The 13,484-nt window shown below is 51.6% G+C and overlaps 1 protein-coding gene across 1 annotated transcript; it reads left to right on the top strand.

The window, feature by feature from the left end:
• Nucleotides 1–984: 984 nt before the first annotated feature.
• IL13 (interleukin 13) lies at nt 985–2,290 on the top strand (the record flags this gene model as incomplete). Its single annotated transcript, XM_082835649.1, has 4 exons — nt 985–1,155; nt 1,442–1,495; nt 1,731–1,835; nt 2,183–2,290. The coding sequence occupies 4 exons, from the start codon at nt 985–987 to the stop codon at nt 2,288–2,290; spliced, it is 438 nt and encodes a 145-aa protein (XP_082691775.1).
• Nucleotides 2,291–13,484: the final 11,194 nt, after the last annotated feature.

The following is a 13,484-nucleotide window of genomic DNA, read 5'->3' as shown; positions in this document are numbered from 1 at the left end:
CTCAGTTGCACGGGTTTCTGGAGGACTTCTGGAAAAGCGGGGAAATGGCTACATGCCAGTGTCCCTGCAGGGGGTGGGCTGCCCACAGGGGACCCTGGAGTGGGGGCAGGCCCAGGAGTCACACTCCACAGCCTTCAATCTGCAAGGGAAACTTGAGGCCTCGGAGGGCAGAGGTGGTCGCCCCAGGTCTCAAGTGGCAGTGGGAACAGTTAGTCTCCAGGGCTAAGGCTGGGTCCACCTCTTGCCGGCCCCACCCACTGAGGGTCTCCCAGCAGGACGGACCCACACTGAAGGCTGGGTGGGGCACCCAGTGTCCAGGCTGCGCGTGCTGAGAGTTATCAGCAAAACAACTTCTCAAAGGAAAGATCCCAGGAGGATCCCTGAGTCTGACTGGATCTTTCAATAGAGACCTGGGAATCTGCGGGGCCAACAGGGAATCAGGTGGGCCAAAAGAAGTGAACTTCACTCTTCTCCTTTTATCCTGTTTGAATTTTGTACCCAGAGCAAGTATTGTTTTGGTAATGTAACAGACCAGTTCACTGAAAAAAATAAAACCCCCAGATTCCCACATCTGATAGACTGTGGTCACAGCACTGTCTGCCCAGCACTTCTGGTGACCTAAAGGGATCTGAGGACAGGAGCTGCGTGGGCACCTAGGGTGGACCATGGGCAAAAGTGCTGGATTTCCAGCTGACACGGTTGACACCAGGCTAGCCTCAGGACCCTCTCACCTACCCCACCAGTAAGTTCATCCAGATCTTGGAAACCGCCCCAGAACCCTCTCAGTAATAAGTCTATAAGAAATCAAATTCTTTCCTTTATGTGACGCTGGATTTTCCACAAAGTAAAATCAAGATGAGTAAAGATGTGGTTTGTAGATAGTGTCCGACAAAGCGGAGACCAGGGTGTGAGGCATCACCACTTGGGCCTATAAAAGCTGCCACAAGAGGCCAAGGCCACAAGATACTCAGCTTAGGCCAGCCTATGCGTCTGCTTCTCACTCTTCCTGTGGCTCTAGGCTCCATGGCGCTCTGGTTGACTGTGGTCATTGCTCTCACCTGCTTTGGTGGCCTCGCCTCCCTGGGCCCTGTGCCTCCCTCTACAGCCCTCAAGGAGCTCATTGAAGAGCTGGTCAATATCACCCAGAACCAGAAGGTGAGTGCCTGCTGGCCAGGCCCTGGCTACGGCAAGCTTTGCACAAGGCTTGTCCCTTACTGGCTGTGTTACTCAGTTTTTCTCTCTCAGCTCCAAGACCCTGTACAATGGGTCTCCCCTGCTGTGCAGAGCAGGAACTGAAGCTCAGGAACACTGAAGGTCCCAGGCTTGCCCTTGCTATATGGGGATGCCTGTGGGGCCTGATCCCTGTAGAGACTTGGCCTGGGCTGGCTGGGCAGGTCTGGGACCCTGCCAGCACTCAGCTCACTGTCCTCTGCTCCCTCAGGCACCTCTGTGCAATGGCAGCATGGTGTGGAGTGTCAACCTGACAGCCAACATGGTGAGGACCCCTGGGCACTGGGGGGAGGTGGCTGAGGCTGCAGCCCTCTGCTTGTCTTTTCTGAGCCTTGCTCACACGGCTGGCGGTTCCAGGCAGGCTTCAAGAGCCAATCTCTACCCCTCATCATCTGGGCTCCCCACCACCCAGACCCACCTCCACCAGGCCTCCCAGCCCCCTCCCTCCTGCAAACTCACTGAATGTGCTGCCTGACCCCCCGGCGTTTTCGTCCCCACAGTACTGTTCAGCCCTGGAAGCCCTGATCAACGTCTCCAACTGCAGTGCCATCCAAAGGACCCAGAGGATGCTGACCGCACTCTGTCTTCACAAGCCCTCAGCTGGGGTAAGGCCCCCCTGCCCACCCCGACCCTGCACCCACTTCTGCCAGGCCTGGGCTCACCCTGGGAGCTTCAGGGGAAGCTGGCTGAGCATCTGAGGCATGTGTCCACAAAGGGGTGGGCCCACTGTGGAAGCAGGGATGTGCCTTTGGGATTTCCAAGTCGTGGCCTGAGGGCTCCTGACTCCTACCTGAGTTTCAGTTCCACATCTGTAAAATGTGGGTAATAACAGTACTCACCTCATGGGGGGTTTTGTGGGGATTGAACCAGCCGGTCCCTGGAAAGCCCCTGGTAGATGCTGATCGTCCTGGTTCTGGCGTTCCACTAACATGCTGGCCTCTTTGCCCTGTAGCAGGTTTCCAGCGAGCACATCCGAGACACCAAAATTGAAGTGGCCCACTTCTTAAAAGACCTGCTCAAACATTCAAGGATCATTTTTCACTATGGAAAATTCAGCTGAAGCATGAAGAGCTAGCATTATTATTTGCAGAGGCAGACCCTGACCATCTAAGTTGCAGATTTATTTTTCTTTCAGATGTCAGAAATTTCTCGGGGAGACTGGAGGAGGGTTAGGGAGGGGGGTAAGGTTTCCTTAGCTTAGACCTGAGCCTGTGCTGCCTGCCTTGAGCCCAGCCTGTCCCACCTGCCCTGTGCCGTGGTGCCCAGGGCTCAGGCTGGTGGGCCTCCTCCATCTGGGGCTCCGAGCTGGGTGGACAAGAATGGACATTGCCCCACTTGACCTCCCCCTCCTCAGAACAAACTAGCGTTACCATGGGTGCCACCCTCGTCAGACAGCCAGTGGAAGAGCCACCTGCTTTACACCGGGGCAACTGAGGCAGACAGCAGCCCAGGCACATTTCTTCTTGGCCTTATTTATTATTGTGTGTTATTTAAACAAGTGTTTTTGTCTGTACTGGGGATAGGGAGGGACTGTTACTGCCAGAACTTGGAGCCAAGGGCCTGGAAACTTGGGGCTCCAGCACTAAAGCAGCGAGCGTTAGGAATCCCTGGCAATAAGTACTGTGTGCAAACTTCTGCTACCTCACTGGGGTCCTGGGGCCGAGGCAGGGGACAGGTCAGAGGGCCAGAGTAGCCACTCTTGTCTGACGGCCAGCAGTCAGCCCTCAGCCGAGTAATTTATTGTTTTTCCTTGTATTTAAAGTTAAGTATTAAACTATGTTATCAAAGAATTAATAATATATAGGAGAGCAGCCTAGAACACTGCATATGGTGTGGATTGTGGGGAGGGGTCATTGGATAAGTTGTTTCATTGACTTTGTCAAGCTGGAAGCCAGAAATAAAGATGGTGACAAGAGACCTGATGGTGTTTGCCTTTTATGTTGGCCTTTGGGGACGCGGGCCTGTGTTCTGAAGACTCTGAGGAGTGTTTGGGAGGCAGGGCAGTCGGAGGGGGGGCCTAGGATGGAGTGGAGGGGGAGTGAAGTACAAGACCTGGGCTGAAAAAAAGCAAGTCAGTGCCTGGGGAGAGGGGACCTGGCCAGGAGGAGTTCCCCACCACCACCTGCAGGGAGGTGGAAGAAGCATGGGCCAGGGTGTCGGGGATCAAGGGAGGTGTCTGGAGCAGCTAGAGACCTCGGAAGTGGTCTCAGGACCACAGCCCTGGAGGAGTGGCCAGCCTGTGTCTGGCACCACCCACACACCTGCTGGTGTCGCCCATATGAAGCTCAGGGAAGAGAAGGTGGCTTGCCCAAGGTCCCACAGCTGGTATGGAGCAAAGCCAGGATTTGAACCCCAAACTCACTCCAACTCCAAAGCTCACACACTTAACCACCTTGCCTCCCTCTGTCCAAATGCCATCTGGCCTGAATGCACGACCTTTGTAATACTGTCACCAGCCTGTGTGGGCACCTCCCCTGACGGGGAGCTCACTACTCGCTCTCTAGGTACAGCCCATTCAATGTCTGGACACCTCTCATCACAAGAGAGTGCACACTCGCCACCTCTGTGAACAAAGATGCACCAATGACTTGCAGCCCCTGGACCGTGGAGTGACTGGGGTGGAGAGCCAAGGTCACAGGGCCCTGATCAGACTGTTCCTTTCCAAGCAGGTGTTTTTGCTTCTCCTTCAGTCAAGGCCAGCACGTGGAGGGCAGAAAGCAGCAAGTCTCAGCAAGCCACAGCTAACGGGCACACCCATCAGCCACGGTTTACACTGCAAATATTCGGGTGGCGGGTCAGCAGAGACCAGCCTCAAATGCTGAGTGGGAGGCAGGCACCCTCCCTGGGGGAGCCCAGAGCCCTGTGGGAACATCTATAGCAATGCTCACAAGTCAGTGGAGGCAGCCACTCAGGAGCAGTGAGAGCTCATGCCGTGTGTGATTCAGGCAGCAGAGGCCATGGCAGCACCTGTCCAGGGTGCAGATGACTGCAGCAGACTGCTCCAGGGACCACTCTCAAATGGAGTGAACCCCTCATTTCCAGCCAGGCAGATGTGAGGGAAGAAGCCACAGTCAACTGTGCAGGGATCTGGGGATGCTCAGCCCAGGGAGGGAAGACCTGGGAGGAGGCACGGGAGCTGAGTGTCCCATGCGCTGTCCAGCGTGGGAAGTGACGGTCTCAGAACCTGTTAAGTCCCACTACATTTGCTGAGGACTGCCTGAGGCCTGCACTGCACCAGCTGCCTGGGCTAGTGGTGACCAAGACACCACATGCACTCAAAGTTTAGCAGCAGAAAGAAGCCTTTAAACAGTGGGGGTCTGGAAAAGGGTGCTCTACCCTGGGAGGGTGGGTAGCTCAAATGTCAGGGGTGAGGGTAGGAGTGAGATCTCCGCTATCCTCCTCCATCCAGAGATTCGAGGATTTTAAGGTCAGAAGAATATTTATGGAAGATTGATTTTTCTTCTTCTTTAACACAAAACTTAGCTATCCATTCTCTGGTAACATCACCTTTGACCCATGTTCTCTCTGCCCAAGCAGGGCATTGGCCTGTCTGTCCAAAAGGAAGATGGAAAGGCTTCCGGTGAAATTCCCTGTGAATTTCTCAAGAACAAAGACTGGAATTGAGGTTGGCCTGGGCGAGGACCCCTTAGGATTGCCCAAGCCATAGTCAGGAGGGCCCTGCTGCTGGGGGCACAGTGCCGACAGTGCCACCTGGACCCCACCACTAGGGGTCTGCAGCGCACCACATCCTCAGCCACCTGCAGCTCCTTGCCTGCGCCTCCGCCTCACCCGAGACTGTCCCCAGAGAGGAGCCTGTGGTCACGAGGGCGTGTGCAGTGAGCCAGGGGGGCTGGGGGCCTTCCAGGGATGGCAGACCTCACAGAGCCACAGAACCAAGCCGCTGTTGCTGGCAGTGGGAAAGGGGGCCAGTCAGGAATGAGAGATAAGGAAGAGAGAGGAAAAAAAAGGTATGTGAGCTCTTGTGGCTGGGAACATCACCACCTGGGGACTGACCCTCCGGGTATATGCTGGAAGTCTTCTCTAGCCATGTGGTCTCACTTCTTTCATGCACAAGGCAAACCCCAAACAGGGCCCAGGGAGAAGGGGTGTCAGGAAGAGACAGAAGGCTTGGTGAGTGGGAGGGAGATGCTGGTCATGGGGCCCAGGGTGGGGAGCCCCTTGGCACACCGGGAACCCCAGGCCTAGGAGGTTTCACCGGAAGAGGGGCTGGGGCTCAAGTGAGAAGTGAGACACACACTCAGGTTTCCAGTGAACTTGGCGCCAAACACCTCTGTTTGCCACTCAGATGAGGTGTCAGAAAACACTCCGAGTCACCTCAGGGGTTTCTCTGAGGCTGGTCGTCTGAACTGCTCAGGACCCAGGAGGACAAGGGCCTGCATCTTGTTTCCTTGTGACCGAGCAGCTTGAAGGCTGGGGTTTATCGAATGCATCAGCTTATCACTTTTTCGTTACGATCAACGGGGCAGTGCCTTCTGCTTATGATCTTAATTTACCTGGTCAGTTTGAACAAACTCAAATCCTGCTCCTCCCTTGAGCTGACTCCCCTCTAAGGGAGTCTTAAAAGACCCAGACGAGTCTAGGCTGACCATGTCCAGATGGGGCAGCCTGGTCTGGGACACACAGGCCAGGCACCCAGCCTTTCCAGAGGTCCAAGCCGGTGTCAGAACTGGTGGCTGTATCACCCCTCCCACACACGTTGCCCACTCCTACCCTGAAAAATAAAAGTCACAAAGCCTCATTATCTTCACTCATTTCTCAGCTCCACCCAAAAGCAACAGAGCACAGGGTTTGCAACAAACTTTCCCAGATCAACTGATTTCTCAGCAGCAAGGGAGGGCCCCATGACGAAGCCATTTGAAATCCCAGAAGCGGTTTTCTACTTACGACCTCACTTTCTGTTGCGCTCTCTCCCTTCCCCTCCTGCGTGCCTTCTCTTGTGGAAAGTGATTCTCTCAAAGCGTCGTTCAGAAACACCCCCAGCCCACGTGCTGCCTGGGCAGATGCCGCTGTGTGGTCGCCAGTGACGCAGACGCCACAAGTAAATATAGCAACTCTCATCAGCTCCGCTCTCTGCATCACTTGGACAAGCGTGGGGCCCAAGGGCTCTTCCTGAAACCCACGAAGGTGGGAAGGGCCGAGCTGGCTGTGGCAACCCCTATAGACCCAAGCTGATGGCCTCTGGCGGACCAGAGGGGCCTAGGCCAGAAGGAGTCACCTCACTAGAAAAGCAGTTTCTCATTCATTGTCTTCTTTTTCTTCTAATCCCTGTCTTCCCACATTTTCTATGAATAATGAGCATACATTCATTTCCCACTGGGGGACAAAGACAAATTTAATTAAAAAAAATAAAGCAACAGAACATGGAATTGACGCCTGGTCCGTGAGGTAGGAGGGAGCTGATCAAGACTGGGGTTGGGAAGGGCCAGCAGCGCACCTGGGAGGCACGAGCCCAGGACCCCTCATCTCAGGTCTAACTGCTCCCTGGGATCAGCTGTCTCAGGAGAGGAGGTGGGCCTTTGTAGGGGCCTGGGACACAGGAGGTCCTGTACTATTCTTCTCATGGGTTGGACCTCCTTGGGCCAATCAGATCCTGTGTTTCTGAAGAGAGAAGAAGACGTTCCATTCTTGGGGGTCTTTACCTTGCCTGACCTGCCTGGAGGTGGGGATAGGGGGATCAGAGGGGGAGGAGATGGGAGAGGGTGGGCCGCCAGCCCAGCTCTGAAGCTGAAGAGACATGGATGGCCTGTGGGTAGATGGACAACTCCTGCAGACTCCTCAGCCAGCTTCCCTCTCTTCCAGGAGAAGCAGCTACTTTACCATCTGCTTGGCAAAGCCCGAGTCCACAGCCGTGCCTGTCTCAGCTCCCTCCTTCCCTTGTCCCCTCGTCTCCGTGTCGGCGGTCCTCCCTGCATCTATGCCCAGAATCCTATTCTCCCTGCCTTCTACAGGGGCTCGGGGCAAGGACTTCAGGGTCCAAACCACCCTGGCTTCAAGTCCCAGCTGTCCCCTTGACTTCCCCTGTTGTGACTCAGGCAGAGTCTCAGCTGCCCCTCTGTGAAATGGAGCTCCATGCATTCATGCAACAAGGATCTCCTGAGGCCTTCATTAGGTGCCAGACACTGTTCTGGGTGTTGGGGACACATGGTGAAAAAAACAAGATTACTTCTAGTGGGGGGACAGGATGCACAAACAAGAGAATGCAGGGTGTGCAGGGGGCGGTGAGCGCTGCAGAGGGCAACGGAGCAGTCAGGGGCAGGTAGAGGCTGCTGCCATGTTGTGATAGGAGGTCAGAGAAGTCTGCCTGGTGAGATAGGATAGAACCAAGACCTGGATGAAATGGGAGGAGCAGGGAGAAAGCTGTTCACACAACAGAGGGCAACGTCCAGGAAGAGGGGACAGCGAGTGTCAAAGTCTTAGCAATAGCAAGCACTCGCGTGGCTGAGCAGAGGACGGGCAGGACTGGGCTTTGCTCCAGCTCTAGGTGTGATGGAGCGACACTGGCTGCTGTGTGAAGAGCAGACTGTGCAGACAAGGGTGGGGCGGAATGACTAGTCAGGAGGCTCCTGTGGAAACCCAGGTGGGAAATGACAGTGGACGTGGCAGTGGAGGGTGGGATGTGGTCAAATTCAGGAGATATCTGGGTCATCTACATAATATACACTTATTTGTATACGTTATTTACATCAACATTATATATGATATATAATCATTGTAAATATATGTATATTATATAATACATAAATATAAATACTAAACATATATTTAATTTTTCTACCCATAGTAACTCCCAGGTATCCATTGCCCAACTTCAACAGTTAGCAACTCATCTCTGCCCCATCTGCCCTGCTTCCGAGCAGGGCTGCAGTCTGAAGGCAGAGGCTTTGGCGGCACATTGGGTGTGGGGCACGGGAGGTTTGCACCATGGTGTGAGCACCCTGAAGGATGGAGTTGCCATTTACAGAGCTGAGGAAGCCTGTGCTCAAGAATGTCCCATTTAAAAAATAACTATTGATCGTGTGTGGTCCCCCACCGCTCGCAACTAGCACCCCAACATAGCTGGCCTTCCGAAATGCATCTACACCACTATTTCCATTTCGTGAGCCTACCGCGCTCCAGAAGCCACCTCAGTGATGTCGCCGATTTTCTCCCATCAATAAATCCAGCAGAAGCCCTTCTGCCCCTATCTCGCCTGACCCTGAGGAACATGTGACGCTGCTGACCACTCACTTGTCCTCAGAGGCTCACGCCTGGGCTCCCTCTCAGGCTCTTGGCTGCCTGCCTCCTCTCCTTCCTTCTGTGTTTCCAGTGCCGCAGTCATTTCCTGTTCCCTCTCTTCCCTCGCCCTCCCATCCAGGACCACACTGTTCCCTTGGCTTCCCCTCGTCTTCTGTCTACAACACAGACCCTCCTCAGCTCAGAGCTGCAGGCGCCTCAGTTCATGCTCCACCCCCACCAACCTCCTTCCCTCTTCAAAGGCCATCTCTGTGAATGGCAGTTCCCCAAGCCACAAACCTGGGGTCCTCTTCCTCACCCCCATATTCAGCCAATTCTAAGTGCTATTAATAATAATGATGATGATGATAACAATGATAATGGTGAAAATGACAGTTGGCATTTATGGGCTTCCTACATGGCAGGCACACCAAACACGTTATATGTATTACCTCCGATCATCTTCCCACACCCCTATTATTAGCCTAATTTGACACAGAAGCCTGGACAGGGTCACCCTTTTCCCAGTCACCAAGAAAGTAAGTGGCAGAGCTGGGATTCAGAACCGCCAGGTCCCACTGATTCCAGGTCCCTCTACTGCTGCTAAGTAACACTAGACCCACAGCACTGACCGCCTTACCTTCCACACCAGCTCCCTCCTTCACAGGACGGCCGCAGTGTTCTAACTGGTTCCCTTCCCAGGCCCACTGGCTTTCTTTGGTTCCTCGGGGAGCTCCCCCCTTTAGGCCTCCCACTGCTGCCCCCCTGCCCTAGCACTGACCCCCCCGCCAGTCCCCGACCTATTCCAATCTCTGCTAAGTATCACTCCCTTGGAGGAGTATTACTTTTTTCATGAAGAAGCCCACGAGGAGTCAGAAAGGGCTCTGCTGGGTGTTGTCTGGCTCAGCTGACAGAAGAGAAGCAGGGCTCAGGGAGTCTCTGACTGACCCAGCCAGGGCCCAGCAGTCTTCAACTTCCCTCTGCGCTTTAGTGCCACCCCACCTGCTTCGCCATCCTGGCCCGTGACTCCCGCAGGCTGGGAGAGGCTCCTTCACCTCTGTCCTCATGTGGCTGGGTGCTGGCTGCCGTCCCTGACACGCAGGCCCCCACCTTCCTGGCCTCTGAACACCCAGCCACATGCACAGCTGCCATGGTGTCGCCCTGCAGGAAGGGTGGGGACCTTCTGGTCACTCCTGACAGTCTGGAGAGTTTATCCTTTTTTCCCTGGCCTCATCCAACCATTGAAACAAAGCAAAAAAGAAGCTGTATTCTGCTTCTGAGCTATGGATCCCAAATTATATTCCTTTTCTGACTCACATCTTTGCCCCAGAACCCCAAGTCCAGGCTTTGGCCCTCAGCAAAGGCTCAAAAAACAACTGTTCAACACGTAGATAGCTTTTCTACTGCCTCCCACGCATGCTGGGATTCTGCTGACCTCTCATCCTCTCCAGCTCCATCTCAAACCTCAAGGCTTTGAGAGGTGTGCTCTGCACCGCAGACTCTTGTCCCATGTGCCTGCACTTGCAAGGCTACTCCCGTTTTAACTTGAACATTTCCTTAAAAAAGGACTATGCACCATTTTACTCCAAGTAATAGTTAATAGGGATTTGAAGTCTCTAGTTATCCTGGAAAGAAGGCTGCCCTTTCTTATTAATTCCCCCCCATTTGCGTAGCGAGGGAAAAACTTACCCTAGCAAAAAACACAAATAATCCAATTTTAAAATGGGCAAAGAACTTGTATAGACATTTTTACAAATGGCCAACAAATTCATGAAAAAGTACTCAACATCACTAATCATCAGGGAAATGGAAATCAAAACCACAATGAGATATCACCTCACACCTGTTAGAATAACTATCATCAAAAAGACAAGAATGTTGGCAAGGATGTGGAGAAAAGGGAACCCTCATGCACTGTTGGTGGGAATGTAAATTGGTGCAGCCACTGTGGAAAACAGTTATGGAGCTTCCTCAAAAAATTAAAAGATAGAACTACCATACAAACCAGCAATTTCACTTCCGGGAATATACCCAAAGGAAACAAAATCACTAACTCAAAGAGATATCTGCACTCCCATGTTCATAGCAGCATTATTTACAACAGCCAAGATATGGAAACATCCTAAGTGTCCATCATGGATAAATGGATAAAAAACTTGTGGTATATGTGCAATGGAATATTATTCAGCCATAAAAAAGGAAATCCTGCCATTTGTGACAATGTAGAACCTGAAGTGAAAACTCAGACAGACAAATACTGTATAATCTCACATATGAAACTAAAACAACAAAACTCATAGAAAAAGAGATCAGATTTGCAGTTACCAAAGGTGGGAGGTGGAAGGAGGGGGAACTGGATGAAGGCAGTCAAAAGGTACAAACTTCCAGTTGTAAATAAGAACTGGGGATGTAACATACAGCATGGTGACTGTAGCTAACACTGCATTGTGGTGTATTTGAAAGTTGTTGAGAGAGTAAATCCTACGAGTTCTCATCACAAGGAAGAACATTGTTTTCTTTTTTTTTTGTATCTATATGAGATGATGGATGTTAACTGAACTTATGGTAATCATTTCACGATATATAAGATAAATCATTCTGCTGTACACCTTAAACATACAGTGCTGTATGTCAGTTATATCTCAATAAAACTGGGGGATAAAAGAAATAGCTATTTAAAAAAAAACAATTAACTTACCCAGAGAGGTCTGATCTTTGTCCTGGCTCTTGGGAGGTAACCTCCAAACCCCTTGAACAAAGAATTTGACAGGTCTTTGTCACCAGTTCCTGGGAGGTAGCCCCTAAATCCTTGGGATTTTCCAAGTTATAGAAGTATCTTTGCTATTTGTGGCAGGGCCTAATAGTTTATGCTAATGAGGCCGCTCAAGGGGGACTGGTCACACCATTAAGCTGTTGCGATATCAGCCCGACCTCCATGGAGGGGGCTGGAGGATAAGGTCAATCGAGTGGCCAAGGATTCCAGTCAGTTATGCCTACTGAATGACACCCCAGTAAAACTGGACACCAAAGCTCCGATGAGCCGTCCTGGTTGGCATGCTCTGTGTGTAGTCACACATCAAGGTGCTGCGGAAGCGCTATGTTGTGACTCCAGGGAGAGAAGACAGAGGAGGCTTCATGCCTGGGACCCTCCCAGACCTCACCCTCTGTGTCTCTTCTTTTGGCTCGGTCTGATTTGTATCCTTTTGCTGTAATAAAACTATAACCTTAGGTACAGTGTTTCCCTGAGTTCCATGAGTCATTCTAGCAGATTATTGAACCTGAGAGGATAGTGGGAACTCAAACTGGTAGCCAGTTGGCCAGAAGTGAAGGTGGACTGGGGACTCCCAAATTTTCAGCCAGTGTATGAAATGAGGGCAGTCTTGTGGAGGCTGTGCCCTTAACCTGGGAGGTTTGGCCCAACTCCACACAGTTGGTATCAGAAGTCACTGCACTGAGTCCGGCAAACCCCCTGCACAGTCCCAATGGAAGGATCCTAAATATGGTCCAAGGACCTTTTTTTTTTTTTTTTTTTGCGGTACACGGGCCTCTCACTGCCGTGGCCTCTCCCGTTGCAGAGCACAGGCTCTGGACGCGCAGGCTCAGCGGCCACGGCTCACGGGCCCAGCCGCTCCACGGCATGTGGGATCTTCCCGGACCGGGGCACGAACCCACGTCCCCTGCATCGGCAGGTGGACTCTCAACCACTGCGCCACCAGGGAAGCCCACAAGGACCTATTTGATACAACTATCCAGATCCTTTCTTTCACGGAGTACAAATCACTGCAATAAGAGCCAAAACGCAGGAATGACCTTAGCAGTCATCTTTTCTGTGTGACCTTCCAGAGGAAATCAGTAGGGAGAGGAAGGTCAGAAACCAAGAGAAGGGAAGTGGAGAGGAAAGAGAAGGAGAGGCTCAGGGAGGAATAAGCAGTCGCGTTCTGGGGCGCAGGCATCTGAGTGAACAATGGGGGCGTGCAGCGCGTCACCAGGTCCATAGAGATTAGACTGAAGCACCAGGGCAAGTGGTGGCACCTTGATCAGGACAACTGATTGGTAAATCTGTGAAATTATGGCTCTTTTTCCCTAATTAGCTAAGGTTGTATTTAAATTCCATTTTCAAAGTGGTCATTCCTTTTTTTTTAAATTACTTTTATCTTTTATTTATTTATTTTGCCACACGGCACGTGGGATCATAGTTCCCTGACCAGGGATCGAACCCTCGCCCCCTGCAGTGGAAGTGCTGAGTCTTAACCACTGGACCGCCAGGGGAAGTCCCTCAAAGTGGTCATTCCTGAAAACTCAGGATAGGCATACTTTGCCTAGAGCCTCCTTATTGTTAAAGACCTATGGACCTAATGTGACCCTAAGTCCCACCTCATATTACAAGTCCTTGGCCAAAATCCTCAATTTGGAAGAATGGCATGCCTGAGTGCTAGGACAGGAGAGAATCTGTGCCTATTACTTTCCTTCTACCCAGAGAAAGAACCCCAGATCAGCTTTTCCACAAAAGGAGAGTTTCCCAGATGCCACCCATACTTGGAAGAAGCCAGGTTGAAATACTAATCAAGTCAAACTTTCTTGATATTACTCTATCTTTCCCCAGGAGGGCTGCACTGAAACAAATTCGGACACCTGTGGCCTCCTCCTTCTATGCAAAGCAAAAAGCCAGCAGCAACCCCAAGCTGATAAGACTAACCTAAAGAGCAAATTATGGTGTAATTTCCTATGCTGATACTTTGTAGTTAATTTAAAAAAAAAAAGGTTTCATTTTCCTACTGGTCTGATTTCACAGGAACATTTTACCTGTTTTTGTGAGGCATTTTTTCTCCTGGAAGAGAGGCGCTGATTGGTCCCACATGACTGACAACCTGGTGTAATGAAAATTTCCAATGTAAACTTATTTTCCCTCAGTTTCAGCAATTTTAAATGTATATATAGAGATATCTTTGTCAGAATTGCATTGTTAGCTTCTCCTGGTAAACTGATTGTCTCACATTGTCAGTGCAAATAGAGATCTATTA

The sequence above is a fragment of the Leucopleurus acutus genome, assembly GCF_964270905.1.
Source record: "Leucopleurus acutus genome assembly, chromosome: 3".
Lineage (NCBI taxonomy): Eukaryota > Metazoa > Chordata > Mammalia > Artiodactyla > Delphinidae > Leucopleurus > Leucopleurus acutus.
Note: the sequence above shows the minus strand (reverse complement) of the source record. Positions and strands in the feature narration are given on the sequence as shown.